Genomic DNA, 20,780 nt, shown 5'->3' with positions numbered 1-20,780 from the left:
TTTACAAGGTAAAAGGGATTTTGAATAAGGAAGGCTATCACTCCATTTGCAACGCCATGCCATACCCTCTGGACAGCGCTCGATTGGAGCCAGTTTCCTCCTACAACAGGACAATGACCCAAAGCACACCTCAAAACTATGCAAGAACTATTTAGGGAAGAAGCAGGCAGCTGGTATTCTATCTGTAATGGAGTGGCCAGCGCAGTCACCAGATCTCAACCCCACTGAGCTGTTGTGGGAGCAGCTTGACCGTATGGTACGCAAGAAGTGCCCATCAAGCCCATCCAACTTGTGGGAGGGGCTTCTGGAAGCGTGGGGTGAAAATTCTCCAGATCACCTCAACAAATTAACAGCTAGAGGTCTAGCCAAAGGTCTGCAATGCTGTAATTGCTGCAAATGGAGCATTCTTTGACGAAAGCAAAGTTTGAAGGAGAAAATTATTATTTCAAATAAAAATCATTATTTCTAACCTTGTCAATGTCTTGACTATATTTTCTATTCATTTTGCAACTCATTTGATAAATAAAAGTGTGAGTTTTCATGGAAAACACAAAATTGTCTGGGTGACCCCAAACTTTTGAACGGTAGTGTGTATATATATATATATACGTATAGATGATATATATACACATATGAAACCTAGATAGAGCTGTAGTTGTGGCTCATGACCTAAAACTTGAAGAGCTACTTCCTGGTTAGTTAACACAGCTGCAGTGTATGTGATGGACTCTGGACAGCTGAGGACATGACCTCAGTGTCCTCAGCTGTGTCCCAATGTGAAGGAAGCATCATGAAACTGTTATGAAAATGATCAAATAATTGAGCCTATGTGAACAGGAGCAGCTACAAACGGCTGATTGAAAGCTTGTGTTGTAGAACTGCTTGTGTAGATTAGATTGTGGGTTACGGTTATCACACCTGATTGCAAATAAACACATTTCACTCAGTTCCTCCTCCGCTTTAGATCCAGCTGCTAATTGGTCATTTAACACCCTGAGGGGCTGCGAGGTGAATGTAAAGTCTCTAGAACTGAGCTTTTCTTCTTCTCGTTGGTTTTCTTGTTCTATTGTAAACTTTATACTGGTCATTTTCATGTTAATCTATTAATAAAAACCACAATGGTGCAGCAGTTATAGAAATAAACTAGTGTTGTAACTGATCAATATCACTTAACATGGTTACACATGTTCATATACTGAGTGTGATGTGTGAACATGATGAGTGATTACTGCCCTCTAGTGGTCAGAAGGAGTAAGTAAAACACAGTCATTCAGAAATGATCACTGCTATCAGACTATTATTGTTATTAACCTTTATTTAGACATGGGGGTCAATGGAGACCGAGGTCTCATAACTCAATGTTTACATGCAAAGAAATTTGTTTCATAAAAATAACATAAAACAGTCAAACATTGGGTCGTTCATAAAACAATGTAAAACAGTCAATACAAAAACACCCAATCTCAACAGTATCTTATCAATTAATAGCAAAAAATAATAATAAAAAACTTAAAATTTGTTAAAAATTATACAAAACATTTGAAGCCCTCAACAACAGACTCAAATAACAAATCTTTAAAAGTGCCCAAAGAGACTACGTTATTTACCTTCATTGTCTCTTGAAAGAGCCAATCCCAGCTGACATTACACCTGGACAGGTCGCCAGTCAATCACAGGGCTGACACACAGAGACAACTACTCACACTCACATTCACACCTACAGGCAATTTAGAGTCACTTATGAACCTGACCTGCAAGTCTTAGGACTGTGTGAGGAAGCTGGAGCACTCAGATAGAAACCACACAGACAAACTCCACACAGAAAGGTCCCAGCAGGTTCCGACCCAGAACCTTGTTTCTGTGAGGCCACAGTGCTATTTATACTTTTTCCCAAAAGTGGTAGAAAAATATTTCACTTCACCTCTCAGGGTTGTTTATACAGATGAAAAAAAAACGTAGAAAATCATCCTGACAAAAAACATCACTTGCCTTCAGGGCTACCGTAGTTCTTATACTACAGTAATATTTTCATCTAATGATTAGAAAACAGTTAATTATGAGACCATAGAACAATTATTCCCTGATGATCCCATTACACCCCCCCTGACGACAGGTTCACCATATTTCAAACCGCTTGTCTTTCTTAAAGGCTGTTCTGGCCACGATGTTGTTGCCAAAGAGTCTAGACAGAAAACAAAGCAGAGAGAGAAATGTCATCAGCCACAATAATATGTCTCACAGTTTAATTCAACTATTCTGAGGTCATGAAGGATTTCTCTGGAAGCTCTTTATAACTGAATGGTGCACTAATTGATGCATGCTCACCGCACAGTGTCCATGGAGGGGTTGATGGAGAGCAGCTGGAGCAACTTGTCCGTTGAAACATCCGTGATGTTGTTGTGACTCAAACTGTAACGTGCACACAAACACAGAAAGTGACACACAGATAGATAGATAGATAGATAGATAGATAGATAGATAGATAGATAGATAGATAGATAGATAGATAGATAGATAGATAGATAGATAGATCAGTCACTCTGAGGAGAAACAAACACAACTGAAAATGTTTTCTCTCGTTGCTTCATTTGCCTCTGCTGCCGACATGATGCCCAGTAAGAAATGTACCTATCTATCTATCTATCTATCTCCACTGTTGTTTTATTACCTCCTCCACCACCTAGACTACAGCTGACGCTGCATTATATACAGCGCTGACACATGAAGACATGTGTCTTCATAGTGAGACACTCACTCGAGGGCTTGGACTTTGTGCAGATGTGTGATGAGTGTGAGCAGCAGCTGGTCAGTGAGCTGACAGTGACTGAGGTCCAGCTCCGTCAGTCCTTCAGACAAGTCCAGCGTCAGAGCCAGAGCTCCGCAGGCCCGCTCATCCAGTGTGGTGTGACTGAGGTCCAGGCCTCCACCCAGGGCTCTACACAGGGACACCGCCCGTCTCACTGTGTCCCTCTCAGTGTTCACAGAAACCAGGGACAGCAGCTGGAGGAGGACGGCTTTACTGGCTCTACACAGAAGAAACAAAGAGCAGGCTGTCACGATGCATGAACATGAAAGTGAACAAGCTTCTGGTTTAGCTCATTGTGTGTCTCTCTCACCTGAGGCGGACTCTGTGTAGGACAGGAAACAGCAGCTCCAGTCCTCTGTCCTCCACCTCACAGTCTCGCAGGTCCAGCTGTGTGTCCTGGCTGCTGTGTCTCAGGATGGTGGAGACGGCCCTGCAGTCACCAGCGGTCAGGCACAGAGTCTCAGTCTGACCCTCCTCTCGCAGGTCCACACAGGAAGAGCAGGACAGATCCAACCTGTGCTGTGTGACCCTGAACAGGCCTGATGCTGCCTCCTGCTGGACGCCACAGGCAGCACAGCAGTGGATCAACCTCAGCAGCAGATTCCTGTCAACACTGGCAGTGAAGATGATGCAGAAAAATACCAAATTTAATATTTCTATATTTCCAAACTATTGATAATATAAATTATCTTCATTGATCAGTTACTAATATGACCTGCAAATACACTAATATCCTAAAGACACTGTATATAATATTTATGTAAAGGAAAATGGAATGTTTTAAAAAGTTATTTTGATGTTTTCTCCATCAATTTATATTAACATTCTGCCCATCAAGGTAACATCTGGGATCACAGAGGCATCAGTGAAAATCAATCTGACAGGTAAAGAAACACAAGCAGATAATCAGACAGTAGCAAACAAACCCTCAGATGAGCCAAACACATCTGGATGTTGTTGAGTTCTGAAGTTGACTGTGTGGATATTATTCAGTGTCAAAACGCTAGAGAAACATCATTACATGATGTGGACGTGAAAGTGCTGTAGTTGAAAAAAGACTCAGTATATATTATGATTACATATAATATAATATAATATAATATAATATAACAGTACCAGTGAAAAGTTTGGACACACCTTCTCAATTATAGGTTTTTCTGTATTGTTTTCTATTGTATTATAGAACTGAACATCAGAACTATGGAATAACATGTGGAATTATGTAGTAAAAAAAAAAAAAAAACATTTCATACTTAAGATTCTTTTTTTACCTTGATGACAGTTTAACCAGCTTATCTTAACGAGTGTCATGAGGTCATCACCTGGAGTGATTGTCCATTAAGAGCTGTGTCTTGTCAAGAGTTAATTAGTGGAATTTCTTGCCTTCATGTGTTTGAAATCATCAGTTGTGTTGTGGTAGTGTTGGTACACAGGAAACAGCTCTATTGGACAACTGCACAGATACATATTATGTCAAGAACTGATCAAGTAAAGAGGAACAACATCCATCATTACTTTGAGACATGAAGCTCAGTCAGAACTTTGAATGTATCTTCAAGTGCAGATGTACAAAGCATCGAACACTGATGAAACTGGCTGTGATGAGGACCATGTGATGATGTGTGTGTGTGTGTGTGTGTGTGTGTGTGTGTGTGTGTGTGTGTGTGTGGGGGGGGGGGGGGGGGGGGGGGCTTTGCTTCTAATGCTGTATGAGATTTATTCAGACATGAAGGCACATTTAACCAGCATCACTACCACAGCCTTCTGCAGCCACGTACCATCCCACCTGCTTTTTGCTTAGTGGGATCACCATTTCTTTTTCAACAGGACTCAGGGCTCTAACTTACACCCGGCACAAAGCACAACACAAGTGTCTTTGCTAGTTTCAGACCGACACAGTCATTTTCCCGTCCATCACCCATGTTGTTTAAATAGCAAATAACACTTGCTCCCATCTCCCATGGCACTCACACCTTCTTTGTCCCTCAGAGTCACAGAGCTCATTGGTCAGGACTGGACTCATTGGTCCAGTCCTGACCAATGAGTCCAGTCCTGACCAAACAGAATCTAACTGTGTGAAACACCTGCGCCTGTGTTTTAAAGGAAATGGGAGATGGCACTGTGATTGGTTTAGTGGATTTTACACCCAAAACACTCCCATTATTAATTAAGAGACTAAGTAGAACCCTTTGGACCATGTGTCTGGTGATATGGACACGCCCTAAATGCACTTGAACCATGTGCTTTGGACTGATGAAGCCCAATGGGCCAAAACACATCTCCAGGCTGTGTAAGGCCTATATACCAAGAAGGAGAGTGAAGGAGCGCTGCATCACATGACCTGGCCTCCACAGTCACCTGACCTAAACCCAGTTGAGATGGTTTGGGCTGAGTTGGGCACAGAGTGAAAGAACAGTCAACATACATGAACTCCTTCAGTACTGTTGGAAATTCCATTACAGGTGATGACCTCATGAAACTGGTGAGAGAATGAAGAGTGTTCAAAGCTGTCATCAGGGGGCGTCGTGTAGCGTAGTGGTTTAAGCAGGCGCCCCATGTGTAGAGGCTACAGTCCTCGCTGCAGTCGGCCCCGGTTCGAATCCCGCATCGGACGGCCTTTCACTGCATGTCATTCCCCCTCTCTCTGCCTCCCCGTTTCCTGTCACTCTCCACTGTGCTGTCCATTAAAGGCATAAAAGCCCAAAAAAATATACTTTAAAAAAGCTGTCATCAGAGCTGAGGGAGGCTACTTTGAAGAATCTAAAGTCTAGAACATTTTGTTTACTACATAAGTCCATCTGTGTTATTTCATAGATTTGAGGCCTTCAGTTCTACAAGGTAGAAAATAAAAAATAATACAGATAAAGAAAAACATTGATTTAGACGGTGTGTCCACACTTCCGACTGGTACTGTGAATAAAAATATTATTATTAGATTAGATTAGATTAGATTAACTTTATTAAGTGTAATTCTCTCCTTTGTTGCCAGGAAACTGTACGGAGCATGTTTAGATGAAACCAGGGGATTTTTCTGAGCCTAATAAAAATGAAATGAACCACTGAAATACATGTGGATAACAACTGTGACATTAGCAACTGAACCTGGGACTGTATTCACAAAGCATCTTAAGGCTAAAAGTAGCTCCTAACTTGCTAATTTAGGGGAAACTCCTAAAAATAATGGGTGTGTCAGTCCTAACTTTAGGACTCCTATTATTTTTTTTACTAAGAGCTATTCACAAAGCCACTTAGTGTTAAAAGCAGCTCCTAAGTCTGGGAGAAGTCAGAAGCAGTGGAAAGGACTCCTAACTCACTCAGACCAAATCACTAAGAATCTTAAAGAGCTTCTGTCATTCCACGTCACAGTGTTCTGGAAACAGTTTGTGAAAAAGGAGGTGTTTGTAAACAGGAAAATAAAATCACACCATCAACACACAGGTTGTGTTGATGCCGCCTGTACAGCTGTAGACATTGTTGCACAGTGTCCAGGATCTAAACACAAGTCATGGATCTGAATGGAGGGTGACCTGATCAGATGTTTGAAAGGATCATATTCCAGCTGGATGTCACCTGGTGGGGGTCAGAGGAAATCTTCTCACACCTCAACCCATAGCTGGGACCACAGCTACATAACAACAGGTACAGCTGCTACAGGCTGTGATAGGCTGCCAGTTAACTTTAATTAGGCAGGACAGGTGCGTTTTTTTTTTTTTTTTTAATTGAGAAGAATTAAACAATCTCTTTATATTAAATGTGTGTGTTATATACATTCAATTCACTCAATGGAAAAATAATAATAATGTTTCCAAACACTTCATTTCCACACTGATCGGGTTGTTTCAGTTGGTAGGAGATGTTATTTAATCCCTCACAAACTCCAAACTCATCATTATTCCCTCGTGATTGAGTCGTATTTTTTCAGTAACTCAGCATCCTGTCAGGTTTCCAGAACACTGTGATGTGGAATCACAGCAGCTCTTTAAGATTCTTTGTGATTTGGTCTTAGTGAGTTAGGAATCCTCTCCACTGCTTCTGACTTTCAGTATTAGGTGCTGCTTTTAGAGATATGGGGCTTTTTGAATTAGTCCTAAAATTAGGACTGACACGCCCATTATTTTTAAACAGCAGGTTAGGAGCTACTTTTAACCTTAAGATGCTTTATGAACAGAGGCCTTGATCTTCAGTACTACATTAGTAATGAGGCAGAATTTGGATGATAGATGCATCTAATGCATCCACACAGTGATGATGGGAAGTATGGTGAGGTGCTCCAGGGACAGGTGAATCATATCCAGTGTGTTGGAGTGCACTGATACAGATACAGCATTGAGAAACAAGCGCTCATGTCTGACCTGAGTTGAGAAACTTTGTCCAGAGTAAAGAGGATGGACTGTATTTCTCCTGCTGGTATGGAGGTCCACAACAGCTTCAGGGTAACTCTGTCACCGTGTGTGAGGGTGAAGAGCACAGCAGCACAGTCCACTGAGTCCAGCTCTCTGCAGGTCAGGTTGATCACATGATCAAATGATCTCAGTAGACTGGGTACAATGTGACTGGCGTGAGCTCTATACGTCTCTCTGATGGCAGTCAGCACAAAGCCGGGACTGGACCTGAGAACATACAGTGTATTTACCAGAACACTGTTTAGAATTGAACTGCTGATGAAACATAAGCTACAAAAACACATATACAAATGATTAAATAGGATAAACTGTATGTGTGGATCTGGTAAATGGTGAAATAAGGGTGAACTAAATAAATTGACCACCGTTTAAATAAAATCCTGTCCAGGAAGGGAAGCAGACGTGTGATGTTCTCCTGTAAGAAGTGGTGCTTCCTCAGGTTCACAGTGATGGTCTGAGCTGACACCTGCTGCAGCAGATAGTGAAGAAGCTCCCAGTCCAGACAGCAGGAGGTCAGGTCTCCACCAACCTTAGTCAAGCTGGACAACGTCAAGTCCTGGTCCTGGATCTCATGGAGGAGGGCCGGTAGCTGCTGGAAAGTCTCTTCGCTCAGTCTGCAGGTTCAACAGATACAAATGAATATACATTGTGTCACTCATTAGAATGTATTCATAAGGCTCAGGAAAGATCTTTACTTGATTCTTAAGGGACCGTTGTGAAGCAGCAGTGTAACGACACACCGAGCAGGGACGCAGAACTCAGTCAGGTCTAACCGGCGGACTGCCCAGTGTCTCAGCAGGGACGCCAGACGTCCGACAACCTTCAGCAGCTCTCTCTCTGGTGGCTGGACTGTCTCAGGGGCAAGACAGAGATCTTCAAGAACCAACGGACGGACCATTCTCCCCTTTCTTACACATCCAAACAGCAGCAAGGCCGTGTGGTTGGACAGCCTGAAAACCAAAGAGAGAGACACAGAGAAAAGCAGTTGTGACATAAATAACGTAGACCACTAACAACACATTCAAACTGAACAAGATGGTGTCATGGTGTCATACCTCAGACTGTGTAGTTGTGTGGTGGATCTAAAGAGGAGGGAGGCTCCTGTGACAGACACCTTTGTGGGCGTGAGGATGAGATCCACGTTAGAGGCACAAAGTCCAAGAACTTTCCCCACAGTCCAGCAGGTTTTCCTTCCTAACTCCCCTGTTAGGTGCAGGGTGAAGCCCAGCAGCTTCAGCAGAGAGGCCAGCTGCTTCACCTCCTTTCTGGATTTTACAGAGATGGATGTACACACACTCTGGAAGAACTGTGGACCACAGCTGAAACACAACATTATGGATGAACTGTGAAAACATAGCGACAGTACAAGAACAAAAGACTCACTGCAGTAAAATGTCTCTCATTAAGGATGAGTGAGCAGATACAGTGGGATGGCTTACTGTATGTGTGGAACTGAGGAAATATCACAATACAATAAAAGACCATGTATTGTTAAATAGTTCATTGAAAAATTAATTAATCTTTATCTACATTATGTTAACATGTTTCAGGAACCAGGAATGTCACACAACAACGGTGGATCCTCAGATCATTTATGAATCAGTTAGCTCCACAGACTCAAACACTACAGCACAGTTTGAACATCCATCATTCTGTAAAACTCTTTACAAGTGAATAAAGTCCTAGTGAAGCATAATTAGGATTTCCAGTGGTTTACTTTCACTTCCTCATGACGTGTTATTTAATGTCAGTGAAGAAAAAAAGCTGGAAATACTCTCATTCACTTCTTCTCATCATTCATTGTTAAAACATGCTCCTCGGTTACTCTTCATTCATTGGTTGTATTAGAGTCAGAGCAGCCAATCAATGAGCTTTTCACCCAGCATCAGTGACTGATCACATTCAGTGATAAAGATTTAAAGTGATTCGGTCGTCAAAGTGTGAAGGGCTTTAAAAAGCTCTTTAGAGGACTCCTACAGTCAATCCAACACTAACACACTGATGGAGTTAAAGGGGAACCACCATGTGTGGCTGTTCTCTACTGGAGGAAACTCCTGCTTCATCCTGACATTTGGAACAACACAAGAAACAAGCTGTGAAACAGTAAGAAGAGACAAGCAGAGCACTTCCATCACTGGTGCTGAGGGAGAACTCAACTACTAATCATCATTACACTGATGCTCTCTGTTGCTGACATTGCTGCAGCTTGTTGGACACATGATTGTAGCTGAGTCTCTGTTCACTTTTGACTCAGCTGATAGATGACACATGAAAACAGCCTTAATGTAGCACAACTGTTCATGTTCAAAACAAACTAGCAGCTTGGTGAAGTGAACATGAACCAGCTCATAAGAGAGGAGCAGGACTCTGTAGCAGTGTTACCTTTCTGCCCTAAGGAACTCTGGGTAATGTAGTAATAAGTACACTGTAGTGGGTGGAGTCAAAAATGTCCCATCAGTAAAACTACAATCCATGATGTAATGTTCATGTGGACTGATGATTGAAGACGTTACCTTAACCTCCACTCTAACAGTGAGGTGGTGTAGATGTAAGAACACAGCTCCACACATGTGAACTGAAGTCATGTTTACTACAGTCCATTTACCTGAGCTGTGAGATATGAGGCAGACACTGCAGGAAACTCCTCACTTCACTCTCTTCATGTGACCAGCCTCTCAGCTCCACTTGTTTCTTCTCTGATTGGAGTTTCAGCACTTCCAGGAGGATGGAGGTCTTTCTCTTTGAGAGGTCTATGATCCAGACCCGAGCAGCTGACTGGAAAACTGACTGTAATGCTGGAAGAACACTCAGACCTGTTTTAGACTCATAGTCCTTCACATGGGAGAAAAGATGCCGCAGGAAATACAACTGATACTGAAGATAAAAATTATCATCACAATAATCCACGTGTCTGTCACTGAAAGGGAATGTGTTGTATCTGCACACTGATGATAACATCTCCAGTATCTTCTCTCCTGTCTGCTGTTCTCTCTCTGCTGCTGCACACAACAGATTCCCACGGAGCTTGGCTTTATCTGAGACTGTAAACCTGAGAGGGAAACTGGAAGGAGAATAAAACATTTTGTTACGATGTCAGTAGCAGAAAAAGAGACACACAATACTGACACACAGGGAGAGTAGCAGCTAAACGTCTACAAAATACCTGCTAATGAGAAAACACAGTAACATCAATCAGCCTGAAATTCAACTAACAATGACAAAGGCTTTTACTAACTAACTTCACAACATGTTTCAGGAACCAGGAATGTCACACAACAATGCTGGATCCTCAGATCATTTATGAATCAGTTAGCTCCACACACTGAAACACTAGAGCAGTTTGAACATCCATCATTCTGTAAAACTCTTTACAAGTGAATAAAGTCCTAGTGAAGCATAATTAGGATTTCCAGTGGTTTACTTTCACTTCCTCATGACGTGTTATTTAATGTCAGTGAAGAAAAAAAGCTGGAAATCCTCTCATTCACTTCTTCTCGTCACTCATTGTTAGAACATGCTCCTCGGTTACTCTTCATTCATTGGTTGTATTAGAGTCAGAGCAGCCAATCAATGAGCTTTTCACCCAGCATCAGTGACTGATCACATTTAGTGATAAAGATTTAAAGTGATTCGGTCGTCAAAGTGTGAAGGGCTTTAAAAAGCTCTTTAGAGGACTCCTACAGTCAATCCAACACTAACACACTGATGGAGTTAAAGGGGAACCACCATGTGTGGCTGTTCTCTACTGGAGGAAACTCCTGCTTCATCCTGACATTTGGAACAACACAAGAAACAAGCTGTGAAACAGTAAGAAGAGACAAGCAGAGCACTTCCATCACTGGTGCTGAGGGAGAACTCAACTACTAATCATCATCACACTGATGCTCTCTGTTGCTGACATTGCTGCAGCTTGTTGGACACATGATTGTAGCTGAGTCTCTGTTCACTTTTGACTCAGCTGATAGATGACACATGAAAACAGCCTTAATGTAGCACAACTGTTCATGTTAAACACAAACTAGCAGCTTGGTGAAGTGAACATGAACCAGCTCATAAGAGAGGAGCAGGACTCTGTAGCAGTGTTACCTTTCTGCCCTAAGGAACTCTGGGTAATGTAGTAATAAGTACACTGTAGTGGGTGGAGTCAAGAGTGTCCCATCAGTAAAACTACACTCCATGATGTAATGTTCATGTGGACTGATGATTGAAGACGTTACCTTAACCTCCACTCTAACAGTGAGGTGGTGTAGATGTAAGAACACAGCTCCACACATGTGAACTGAAGTCATGTTTACTACAGTCCATTTACCTGAGCTGTGAGATATGAGGCACACACTGCAGGAAACTCCTCACTTCACTCTCTTCATGTGACCAGCCTGTCAGCTCCACTTGTTTCTTCTCTGATTGGAGTTTCAGCACTTCCAGGAGGATGGAGGTCTTTCTCTTTGAGAGGTCTATGATCCAGACTGGAACTGACTGGAAAACTGGCTGTAATGCTGGAAGGACACTCAGCCCTGTTTTAGACTCACAGTCCTTCACATGGGAGAAAAGATCCAGCAGGAAATCACACTGATATGCTGTATTATAATTCCCCGCATGTCTGTCACTAAGAGGGAATGTCTTGTATCTGCACACTGATGATAACATCTCCAGTATCTTCTCTCCTGTCTGCTGTTCTCTCTCTGCTGCTGCACACAACAGATTCCCACAGAGCTCGGCTCCATCTGAGACTCTAGACCTGAGAGGGAAACTGGAAGGAGAATAAAACATTTTGTTACGATGTCAGTAGCAGAAAAAGAGACACACAATACTGACATACAGGGAGAGTAGCTGCTAAAAGTCTACAAAATACCTGCTACTGAGAAAACACAGTAACATCAATCAGCCTGAAATTCAACTAACAATGACAAAGGCTTTTACTAACTAACTTCACAACATGTTTCAGGAACCAGGAATGTCTCACAACAATGCTGGATCCTCAGATCATTTATGAATCAGTTAGCTCCACAGACTCAAACACTACAGCACAGTTTAAACATCCATCATTCTGTAAAACTCTTTACAAGTGAATAAAGTCCTAGTGAAGCATAATTAGGATTTCCAGTGGTTTACTTTCACTTCCTCATGACGTGTTATTTAATGTCAGTGAAGAAAAAAAGCTGGAAATCCTCTCATTCACTTCTTCTCATCACTCATTGTTAAAACATGCTCCTCAGTTACTCTTCATTCATTGGTTGTATTAGAGTCAAAGCAGCCAATCAATGAGCTTTTCACCCAGCATCAGTGACTGATCACATTTAGTGATAAAGATTTAAAGTGATTCGGTCGTCAAAGTGTGAAGGGCTTTAAAAAGCTCTTTAGAGGACTCCTACAGTCAATCCAACACTAACACACTGATGGAGTTAAAGGGGAACCACCATGTGTGGCTGTTCTCTACTGGAGGAAACTCCTGCTTCATCCTGACATTTGGAACAACACAAGAAACAAGCTGTGAAACAGTAAGAAGAGACAAGCAGAGCACTTCCATCACTGGTGCTGAGGGAGAACTCAACTACTAATCATCATTACACTGTTGGGACTCATCATTCAAGAGACCAGATGTTTCTTTGCTCCACTGGACAAAGGAACTCACACTCCACAGTTCCTCACCGTTCACACCTGGGGATGACCCTTCCCCCCCACGGACCTTACTGGCCAAACAGTGTGGGTCAGCGTGTGACATGTGACCCCCAAGGGTGTCACCAAACAAAACCAGATCTCTGGCCCTCTTCTCCCTCTCTTCTCATTCGGCTTGCTCTGGAGAGCAGCTCCAGCTCTCTCCTCTCGGTTCATCAAAGGGCAACAAGGCCCCAGCCCAGGTCAGCTCTGCTACCTGAGAAACCAGTTCTTTCACCTGGCCTGCTCACAGCAGCCTGCAACACTCTCCTCCTCAACAGCAGCGACCTGCTTCGGATTAACTGAGAATGAACCAAATTCTCCTCAGAATCAGCAGCTACAACACAAGGCTAGCTGATTTTCCAAGTAACGGGAGTCATAGCAGAGTTAGTGGGGAACAGCTGACAAGGAGGACCAAGGAGATAACAGCAAAGCAACACAGCCAGAGAGGACGTTACTCCACCAGGAAGCCTCCCAACTCACTGGACTACAACAACACTGGAAAGGACCTCTTTGTTTGTTCCAAGGAATGGGTAACGTTAACTGACTGGGCCTAACCTTTCCCAGCACAGCATAGCATAACATAACTAAGCAGCAGAAATCTAAACTTTGTTAATGTACTTGTTGATTGATGTCTTGTTGTTGTAATGTTTGCTTAGGTTGTGGTCAGTCATACAGTTAATCGAGTACTCGTATGTTCACACACATAGTAGTACGTCTCAGTTCTAGAACCTGCATGAAGCTAACCTCCTCCCTCTAACCTGGTACCTTTAGATTACATGAGCTAGGCTAACAAAGAAACTCACACCTTCCCTCTCACACACACTAGGTGGTCTCAGCGGCCATTTTGAGTAGTTTCTTTGTTTACCGCCCATCTTGTGTAGTCTTCTTTATTCAGGTCATGTGGTCACAGTGACCACTTTGAATCGGCCATCTTGCCTTTGTCTGTGTCCCCACAGACACACACACATACACCTACACACACATACACACATGATTAAATAGGATAAACTGTATGTGTGGATCTGGTAAATGGTGAAATAAGGGTGAACTAAATAAATTGACCACCGTTTAAATAAAATCCTGTCCAGGAAGGGAAGCAGACGTGTGATGTTCTCCTGTAAGAAGTGGTGCTTCCTCAGGTTCACAGTGATGGTCTGAGCTGACACCTGCTGCAGCAGATAGTGAAGAAGCTCCCAGTCCAGACAGCAGGAGGTCAGGTCTCCACCAACCTTAGTCAAGCTGGACAACGTCAAGTCCTGGTCCTGGATCTCATGGAGGAGGGCCGGTAGCTGCTGGAAAGTCTCTTCGCTCAGTCTGCAGGTTCAACAGATACAAATGAATATACATTGTGTCACTCATTAGAATGTATTCATAAGGCTCAGGAAAGATCTTTACTTGATTCTTAAGGGACCGTTGTGAAGCAGCAGTGTAACGACACACCGAGCAGGGACGCAGAACTCAGTCAGGTCTAACCGGCGGACTGCCCAGTGTCTCAGCAGGGACGCCAGACGTCCGACAACCTTCAGCAGCTCTCTCTCTGGTGGCTGGACTGTCTCAGGGGCAAGACAGAGATCTTCAAGAACCAACGGACGGACCATTCTCCCCTTTCTTACACATCCAAACAGCAGCAAGGCCGTGTGGTTGGACAGCCTGAAAACCAAAGAGAGAGACACAGAGAAAAGCAGTTGTGACATAAATAACGTAGACCACTAACGACACATTCAAACTGAACAAGATGGTGTCATGGTGTCATACCTCAGACTGTGTAGTTGTGTGGTGGATCTAAAGAGGAGGGAGGCTCCTGTGACAGACACCTTTGTGGGCGTGAGGATGAGATCCACGTTAGAGGCACAAAGTCCAAGAACTTTCCCCACAGTCCAGCAGGTTTTCCTTCCTAACTCCCCTGTTAGGTGCAGGGTGAAGCCCAGCAGCTTCAGCAGAGAGGCCAGCTGCTTCACCTCCTTTCTGGATTTTACAGAGATGGATGTACACACACTCTGGAAGAACTGTGGACCACAGCTGAAACACAACATTATGGATGAACTGTGAAAACATAGCGACAGTACAAGAACAAAAGACTCACTGCAGTAAAATGTCTCTCATTAAGGATGAGTGAGCAGATACAGTGGGATGGCTTACTGTATGTGTGGAACTGAGGAAATATCACAATACAATAAAAGACCATGTATTGTTAAATAGTTCATTGAAAAATTAATTAATCTTTATCTACATTATGTTAACATGTTTCAGGAACCAGGAATGTCACACAACAACGGTGGATCCTCAGATCATTTATGAATCAGGTAGCTCCACAGACTCAAACACTACAGCACAGTTTGAACATCCATCATTCTGTAAAACTCTTTACAAGTGAATAAAGTCCTAGTGAAGCATAATCAGGATTTCCAGTGGTTTATTTTCACTTCCTCATGACGTGTTATTTAATGTCAGTGAAGAAAAAAAAGCTGGAAATCCTCTCATTCACTTCTTCTCATCATTCAATGTTAAAACATGCTCCTCAGTTACTCTTCATTCATTGGTTGTATTAGAGTCAGAGCAGCCAATCAATGAGCTTTTCACCCAGCATCAGTGACTGATCACATTTAGTGATAAAGATTTAAAGTGATTCGGTCGTCAAAGTGTGAAGGGCTTTAAAAAGCTCTTTAGAGGACTCCTACAGTCAATCCAACACTAACACACTGATGGAGTTAAAGGGGAACCACCATGTGTGGCTGTTCTCTACTGGAGGAAACTCCTGCTTCATCCTGACATTTGGAACAACACAAGAAACAAGCTGTGAAACAGTAAGAAGAGACAAGCAGAGCACTTCCATCACTGGTGCTGAGGGAGAACTCAACTACTAATCATCATTACACTGATGCTCTCTGTTGCTGACATTGCTGCAGCTTGTTGGACACATGATTGTAGCTGAGTCTCTGTTCACTTTTGACTCAGCTGATAGATGACACATGAAAACAGCCTTAATGTAGCACAACTGTTCATGTTAAAAGCAAACTAGCAGCTTGGTGAAGTGAACATGAACCAGCTCATAAGAGAGGAGCAGGACTCTGTAGCAGTGTTACCTTTCTGCCCTAAGGAACTCTGGGTAATGTAGTAATAAGTACACTGTAGTGGGTGGAGTCAAAAGTCTCCCATCAGTAAAACTACACTCCATGATGTAATGTTCATGTGGACTGATGATTGAAGACGTTACCTTAACCTCCACTCTAACAGTGAGGTGGTGTAGATGTAAGAACACAGCTCCACACATGTGAACTGAAGTCATGTTTACTACAGTCCATTTACCTGAGCCGTGAGATATGAGGCACACACTGCAGGAAACTCCTCACTTCACTCTCTTCATGTGACCAGCCAGTCAGCTCCACTTGTTTCTTCTCTGGTTGGAGTTTCAGCACTTCCAGGAGGATGGAGGTCTTTCTCTTTGAGAGGTCTATGATCCAGACTGGAGGAGCTGACTGGAAAACTGACTGTAATGCTGGAAGGACACTCAGGCCTGTTTTAGACTCACAGTCCTTCACATGGGAGAAAAGATGCTGCAGGAAATACAACTGATATGATGTATCATAATTCCCCACGTGTCTGTCACTAAGAGGGAATGTGTTGTATCTGCACACTGATGATAACATCTCCAGTATCTTCTCTCCTGTCTGCTGTTCTCTCTCTGCTGCTGCACACAACAGATTCCCACAGAGCTCGGCTCCATCTGAGACTGTAAAGTTGAGAGGGAAACTGGAAGGAGAATAAAACATTTTGTTACGATGTCAGTAGCAGAAAAAGAGACACACAATACTGACATACAGGGAGAGTAGCTGCTAAAAGTCTACAAAATACCTGCTAATGAGAAAACACAGTAACATCAATCAGCCTGAAATTCAACTAACAATGACAAAGGCTTTTACTAACTAACTTCACAACATGTTTCAGGAACCAGGAATGTCACACAACAATGGTGGATCCTCAGATCATTTATGAATCAGTTAGCTCCACAGACTCAAACACTACAGCACAGAGAGAACTCAACTACTAATCATCATTACACTGATGCTCTCTGTTGCTGACATTGCTGCAGCTTTTTGGTCACATGATTGTAGCTGAGTCTCTGTTCACTTTTGACTCAGCTGATAGATGACACATGAAAACAGCCTTAATGTAGCACAACTGTTCATGTTAAACACAAACTAGCAGCTTGGTGAAGTGAACATGAACCAGCTCATAAGAGAGGAGCAGGACTCTGTAGCAGTGTTACCTTTCTGCCCTAAGGAACTCTGGGTAATGTAGTAATAAGTACACTGTAGTGGGTGGAGTCAAAAGTGTCCCATCAGTAAAACTACACTCCATGATGTAATGTTCATGTGGACTGATGATTGAAGACGTAACCTCCACTCTAACAGTGAGGTGGTGTAGATGTAAGAACACAGCTCCACACATGTGAACTGAAGTCATGTTTACTACAGTCCATTTACCTGAGCTGTGAGATATGAGGCAGACACTGCAGGAAACTCCTCACTTCACTCTCTTCATGTGACCAGCCTCTCAGCTCCACTTGTTTCTTCTCTGATTGGAGTTTCAGCACTTCCAGGAGGATGGAGGTCTTTCTCTCTGAGAGGTCTATGATCCAGACTGGAGGAGCTGACTGGAAAACTGACTGTAATGCTGGAAGGACACTCAGGCCTGTTTTAGACTCATAGTCCTTCATGTGGGAGAAAAGATGCTGCAGGAAATACAACTGATATTCTGTATCATAATTCCCCATGTGTCTGTCACTAAGAGGGAATGTGTTGTATCTGCACACTGATGATAACATCTCCAGTATCTTCTCTCCTGTCTGCTGTTCTCTCTCTGCTGCTGCACACAACAGATTCCCACAGAGCTCGGCTTCATCTGAGACTGTAAACCTGAGAGGGAAACTGGAAGGAGAATAAAACATTTTGTTACGATGTCAGTAGCAGAAAAAGAGACACACAATACTGACATACAGGGAGAGTAGCTGCTAAAAGTCTACAAAATACCTGCTAATGAGAAAACACAGTAACATCAATCAGCCTGAAATTCAACTAACAATGACAAAGGCTTTTACTAACTAACTTCACAACATGTTTCAGGAACCAGGAATGTCACACAACAATGGTGGATCCTCAGATCATTTATGAATCAGTTAGCTCCACAGACTGAAACACTAGAGCAGTTTGAACATCCATCATTCTGTAAAACTCTTTACAAGTGAATAAAGTCCTAGTGAAGCATAATTAGGATTTCCAGTGGTTTACTTTCACTTCCTCATGACGTGTTATTTAATGTCAGTGAAGAAAAAAAGCTGGAAATCCTCTCATTCACTTCTTCTCATCATTCATTGTTAGAACATGCTCCTCAGTAACTCTTCATTCATTGGTTGTATTAGAGTCAGAGCAGCCAATCAATGAGCTTTTCACCCAGCATCAGTGACTGATCACATTTAGTGATAAAGATTTAAAGTAATTCGGTCGTCAAAGTGTGAAGGGTTTTAAAAAGCTCTTTAGAGGACTCCTACAGTCAATCCAACACTAACACACTGATGGAGTTAAAGGGGAACCACCATGTGTGGCTGTTCTCTACTGGAGGAAACTCCTGATTCATCCTGACATTTGGAACAACACAAGAAACAAGCTGTGAAACAGTAAGAAGAGACAAGCAGAGCACTTCCATCACTGGTGCTGAGGGAGAACTCAACTACTAATCATCATTACACTGATGCTCTCTGTTGCTGACATTGCTGCAGCTTGTTGGACACATGATTGTAGCTGAGTCTCTGTTCACTTTTGACTCAGCTGATAGATGACACATGAAAACAGCCTTAATGTAGCACAACTGTTCATGTTCAAAACAAACTAGCAGCTTGGTGAAGTGAACATGAACCAGCTCATAAGAGAGGAGCAGTACTCTGTAGCAGTGTTACCATTCTGCCCTAAGGAACTCTGGGTAATGTAGTAATAAGTACACTGTAGTGGGTGGAGTCAAAAGTCTCCCATCAGTAAAACTACACTCCATGATGTAATGTTCATGTGGACTGATCAATTGAAGACGTTACCTTAACCTCCACTCTGACAGTGAGGTGGTGTAGATGTAAGAACACAGCTCCACACATGTGAACTGAAGTCATGTTTACTACAGTCCATTTACCTGAGCCGTGAGATATGAGGCAGACACTGCAGGAAACTCCTCACTTCACTCTCTTCATGTGACCAGCCTGTCAGCTTCACTTGTTTCTTCTCTGATTGGAGTTTTAGCACTTCCAGGAGGATGGAGCTCTTTCTCTCTGAGAGGTCTATGATCCAGACTGGAGGAGCTGACTGGAAAACTGACTGTAATGCTGGAAGGACACTCAGGCCTGTTTTAGACTCATAGTCCTTCACATGGGAGAAAATATGCCGCAGGAAATCACACTGATACTGAAGATAATCATCATCATCTTCATCCATGTCTCTGTCACTAAAAGGAATGTTTTGTATCTGCACACTGATGATAACATCTCCAGTATCTTCTCTCCTGTCTGCTGTTCTCTCTCTGCTGCTGCACACAACAGATTCCCACAGAGCTCGGCTTCATCTGAGTCTTTAAACCTGAGAGGGAAACTGGAAGGAGAATAAAACATTTTGTTACGATGTCAGTAGCAGAAAAAGAGACACACAATACTGACACACAGGGAGAGTAGCTGCTAAAAGTCTACAAAATACCTGCTAATGAGAAAACACTGTAACATCAATCAGCCTGAAATTCAACTAACAATGACAAAGGCTTTTACTAACTAACTTCACAACATGTTTCAGGAACCAGGAATGTCACACAACAATGCTGGATCCTCAGATCATTTATGAATCAGTTAGCTCCACAGACTCAAACACTACAGCACAGTTTGAACATCCATCATTCTGTAAAACTCTTTACAAGTGAATAAAGTCCTAGTGAAGCATAATTAGGATTTCCAGTGGTTTACTTTCACTTCCTCATGACGTGTTATTTAATGTCAGTGAAGAAAAAAAGCTGGAAATCCTCTCATTCACTTCTTCTCATCACTCATTGTTAAAACATGCTCCTCAGTTACTCTTCATTCATTGGTTGTATTAGAGTCAGAGCAGCCAATCAATGAGCTTTTCACCCAGCATCAGTGACTGATCACATTTAGTGATAAAGATTTAAAGTGATTCGGTCGTCAAAGTGTGAAGGGCTTTAAAAAGCTCTTTAGAGGACTCCTACAGTCAATCCAACACTAACACACTGATGGAGTTAAAGGGGAACCACCATGTGTGGCTGTTCTCTACTGGAGGAAACTCCTGCTTCATCCTGACATTTGGAACAACACAAGAAACAAGCTGTGAAACAGTAAGAAGAGACAAGCAGAGCACTTCCATCACTGGTGCTGAGGGAGAACTCAACTACTAATCATCATTACACTGATGCTCTCTGTTGCTGACATTGCTGCAGCTTGTTGGACACATGATTGTAGCTGAGTCTCTGTTCACTTTTGACTCAGCTGATAGATGACACATGAAAACAGCCTTAATGTAGCACAACTGTTCATGTTCAAAACAAACTAGCAGCTTGGTGAAGTGAACATGAACCAGCTCATAAGAGAGGAGCAGGACTCTGTAGCAGTGTTACCTTTCTGCCCTAAGGAACTCTGGGTAATGTAGTAATAAGTACACTGTAGTGGGTGGAGTCAAAAGTCTCCCATCAGTAAAACTACACTCCATGATGTAATGTTCATGTGGACTGATGATTGAAGACGTTACCTTAACCTCCACTCTAACAGTGAGGTGGTGTAGATGTAAGAACACAGCTCCACACATGTGAACTGAAGTCATGTTTACTACAGTCCATTTACCTGAGCCGTGAGATATGAGGCACACACTGCAGGA

At 42.7% G+C, this 20,780-nt stretch overlaps 1 protein-coding gene across 2 annotated transcripts; it reads right to left on the bottom strand.

Annotated features, from left to right (window-relative positions):
- Positions 1–1,295: 1,295 nt before the first annotated feature.
- Positions 1,296–19,461, bottom strand: LOC130176247 (uncharacterized). 2 transcript variants are annotated; one of them, XM_056387210.1, is made up of 12 exons: positions 19,045–19,461; positions 17,352–17,795; positions 11,519–11,959; positions 9,815–10,270; positions 8,265–8,528; positions 7,905–8,159; positions 7,575–7,823; positions 7,159–7,416; positions 3,117–3,419; positions 2,756–3,025; positions 2,326–2,409; positions 1,296–2,182 (listed from the first exon to the last, which is right to left on the bottom strand). In XM_056387210.1, the coding sequence occupies exons 1-12, from the start codon at positions 19,341–19,343 to the stop codon at positions 2,116–2,118; spliced, it is 3,390 nt and encodes a 1,129-aa protein (XP_056243185.1). In that variant the 5' UTR covers positions 19,344–19,461; the 3' UTR covers positions 1,296–2,115. The 2 variants fall into 2 exon arrangements, with proteins under 2 accessions (XP_056243185.1, XP_056243186.1); XM_056387211.1 differs by lacking the exon at positions 9,815–10,270.
- Between the last annotated feature and the right edge of the window lie 1,319 nt (positions 19,462–20,780).

This window comes from Seriola aureovittata, chromosome 10, assembly GCF_021018895.1.
Source record: "Seriola aureovittata isolate HTS-2021-v1 ecotype China chromosome 10, ASM2101889v1, whole genome shotgun sequence".
In the NCBI taxonomy this organism is placed as follows: Eukaryota; Metazoa; Chordata; class Actinopteri; order Carangiformes; family Carangidae; genus Seriola; species Seriola aureovittata.
Note: the sequence above shows the minus strand (reverse complement) of the source record. Positions and strands in the feature narration are given on the sequence as shown.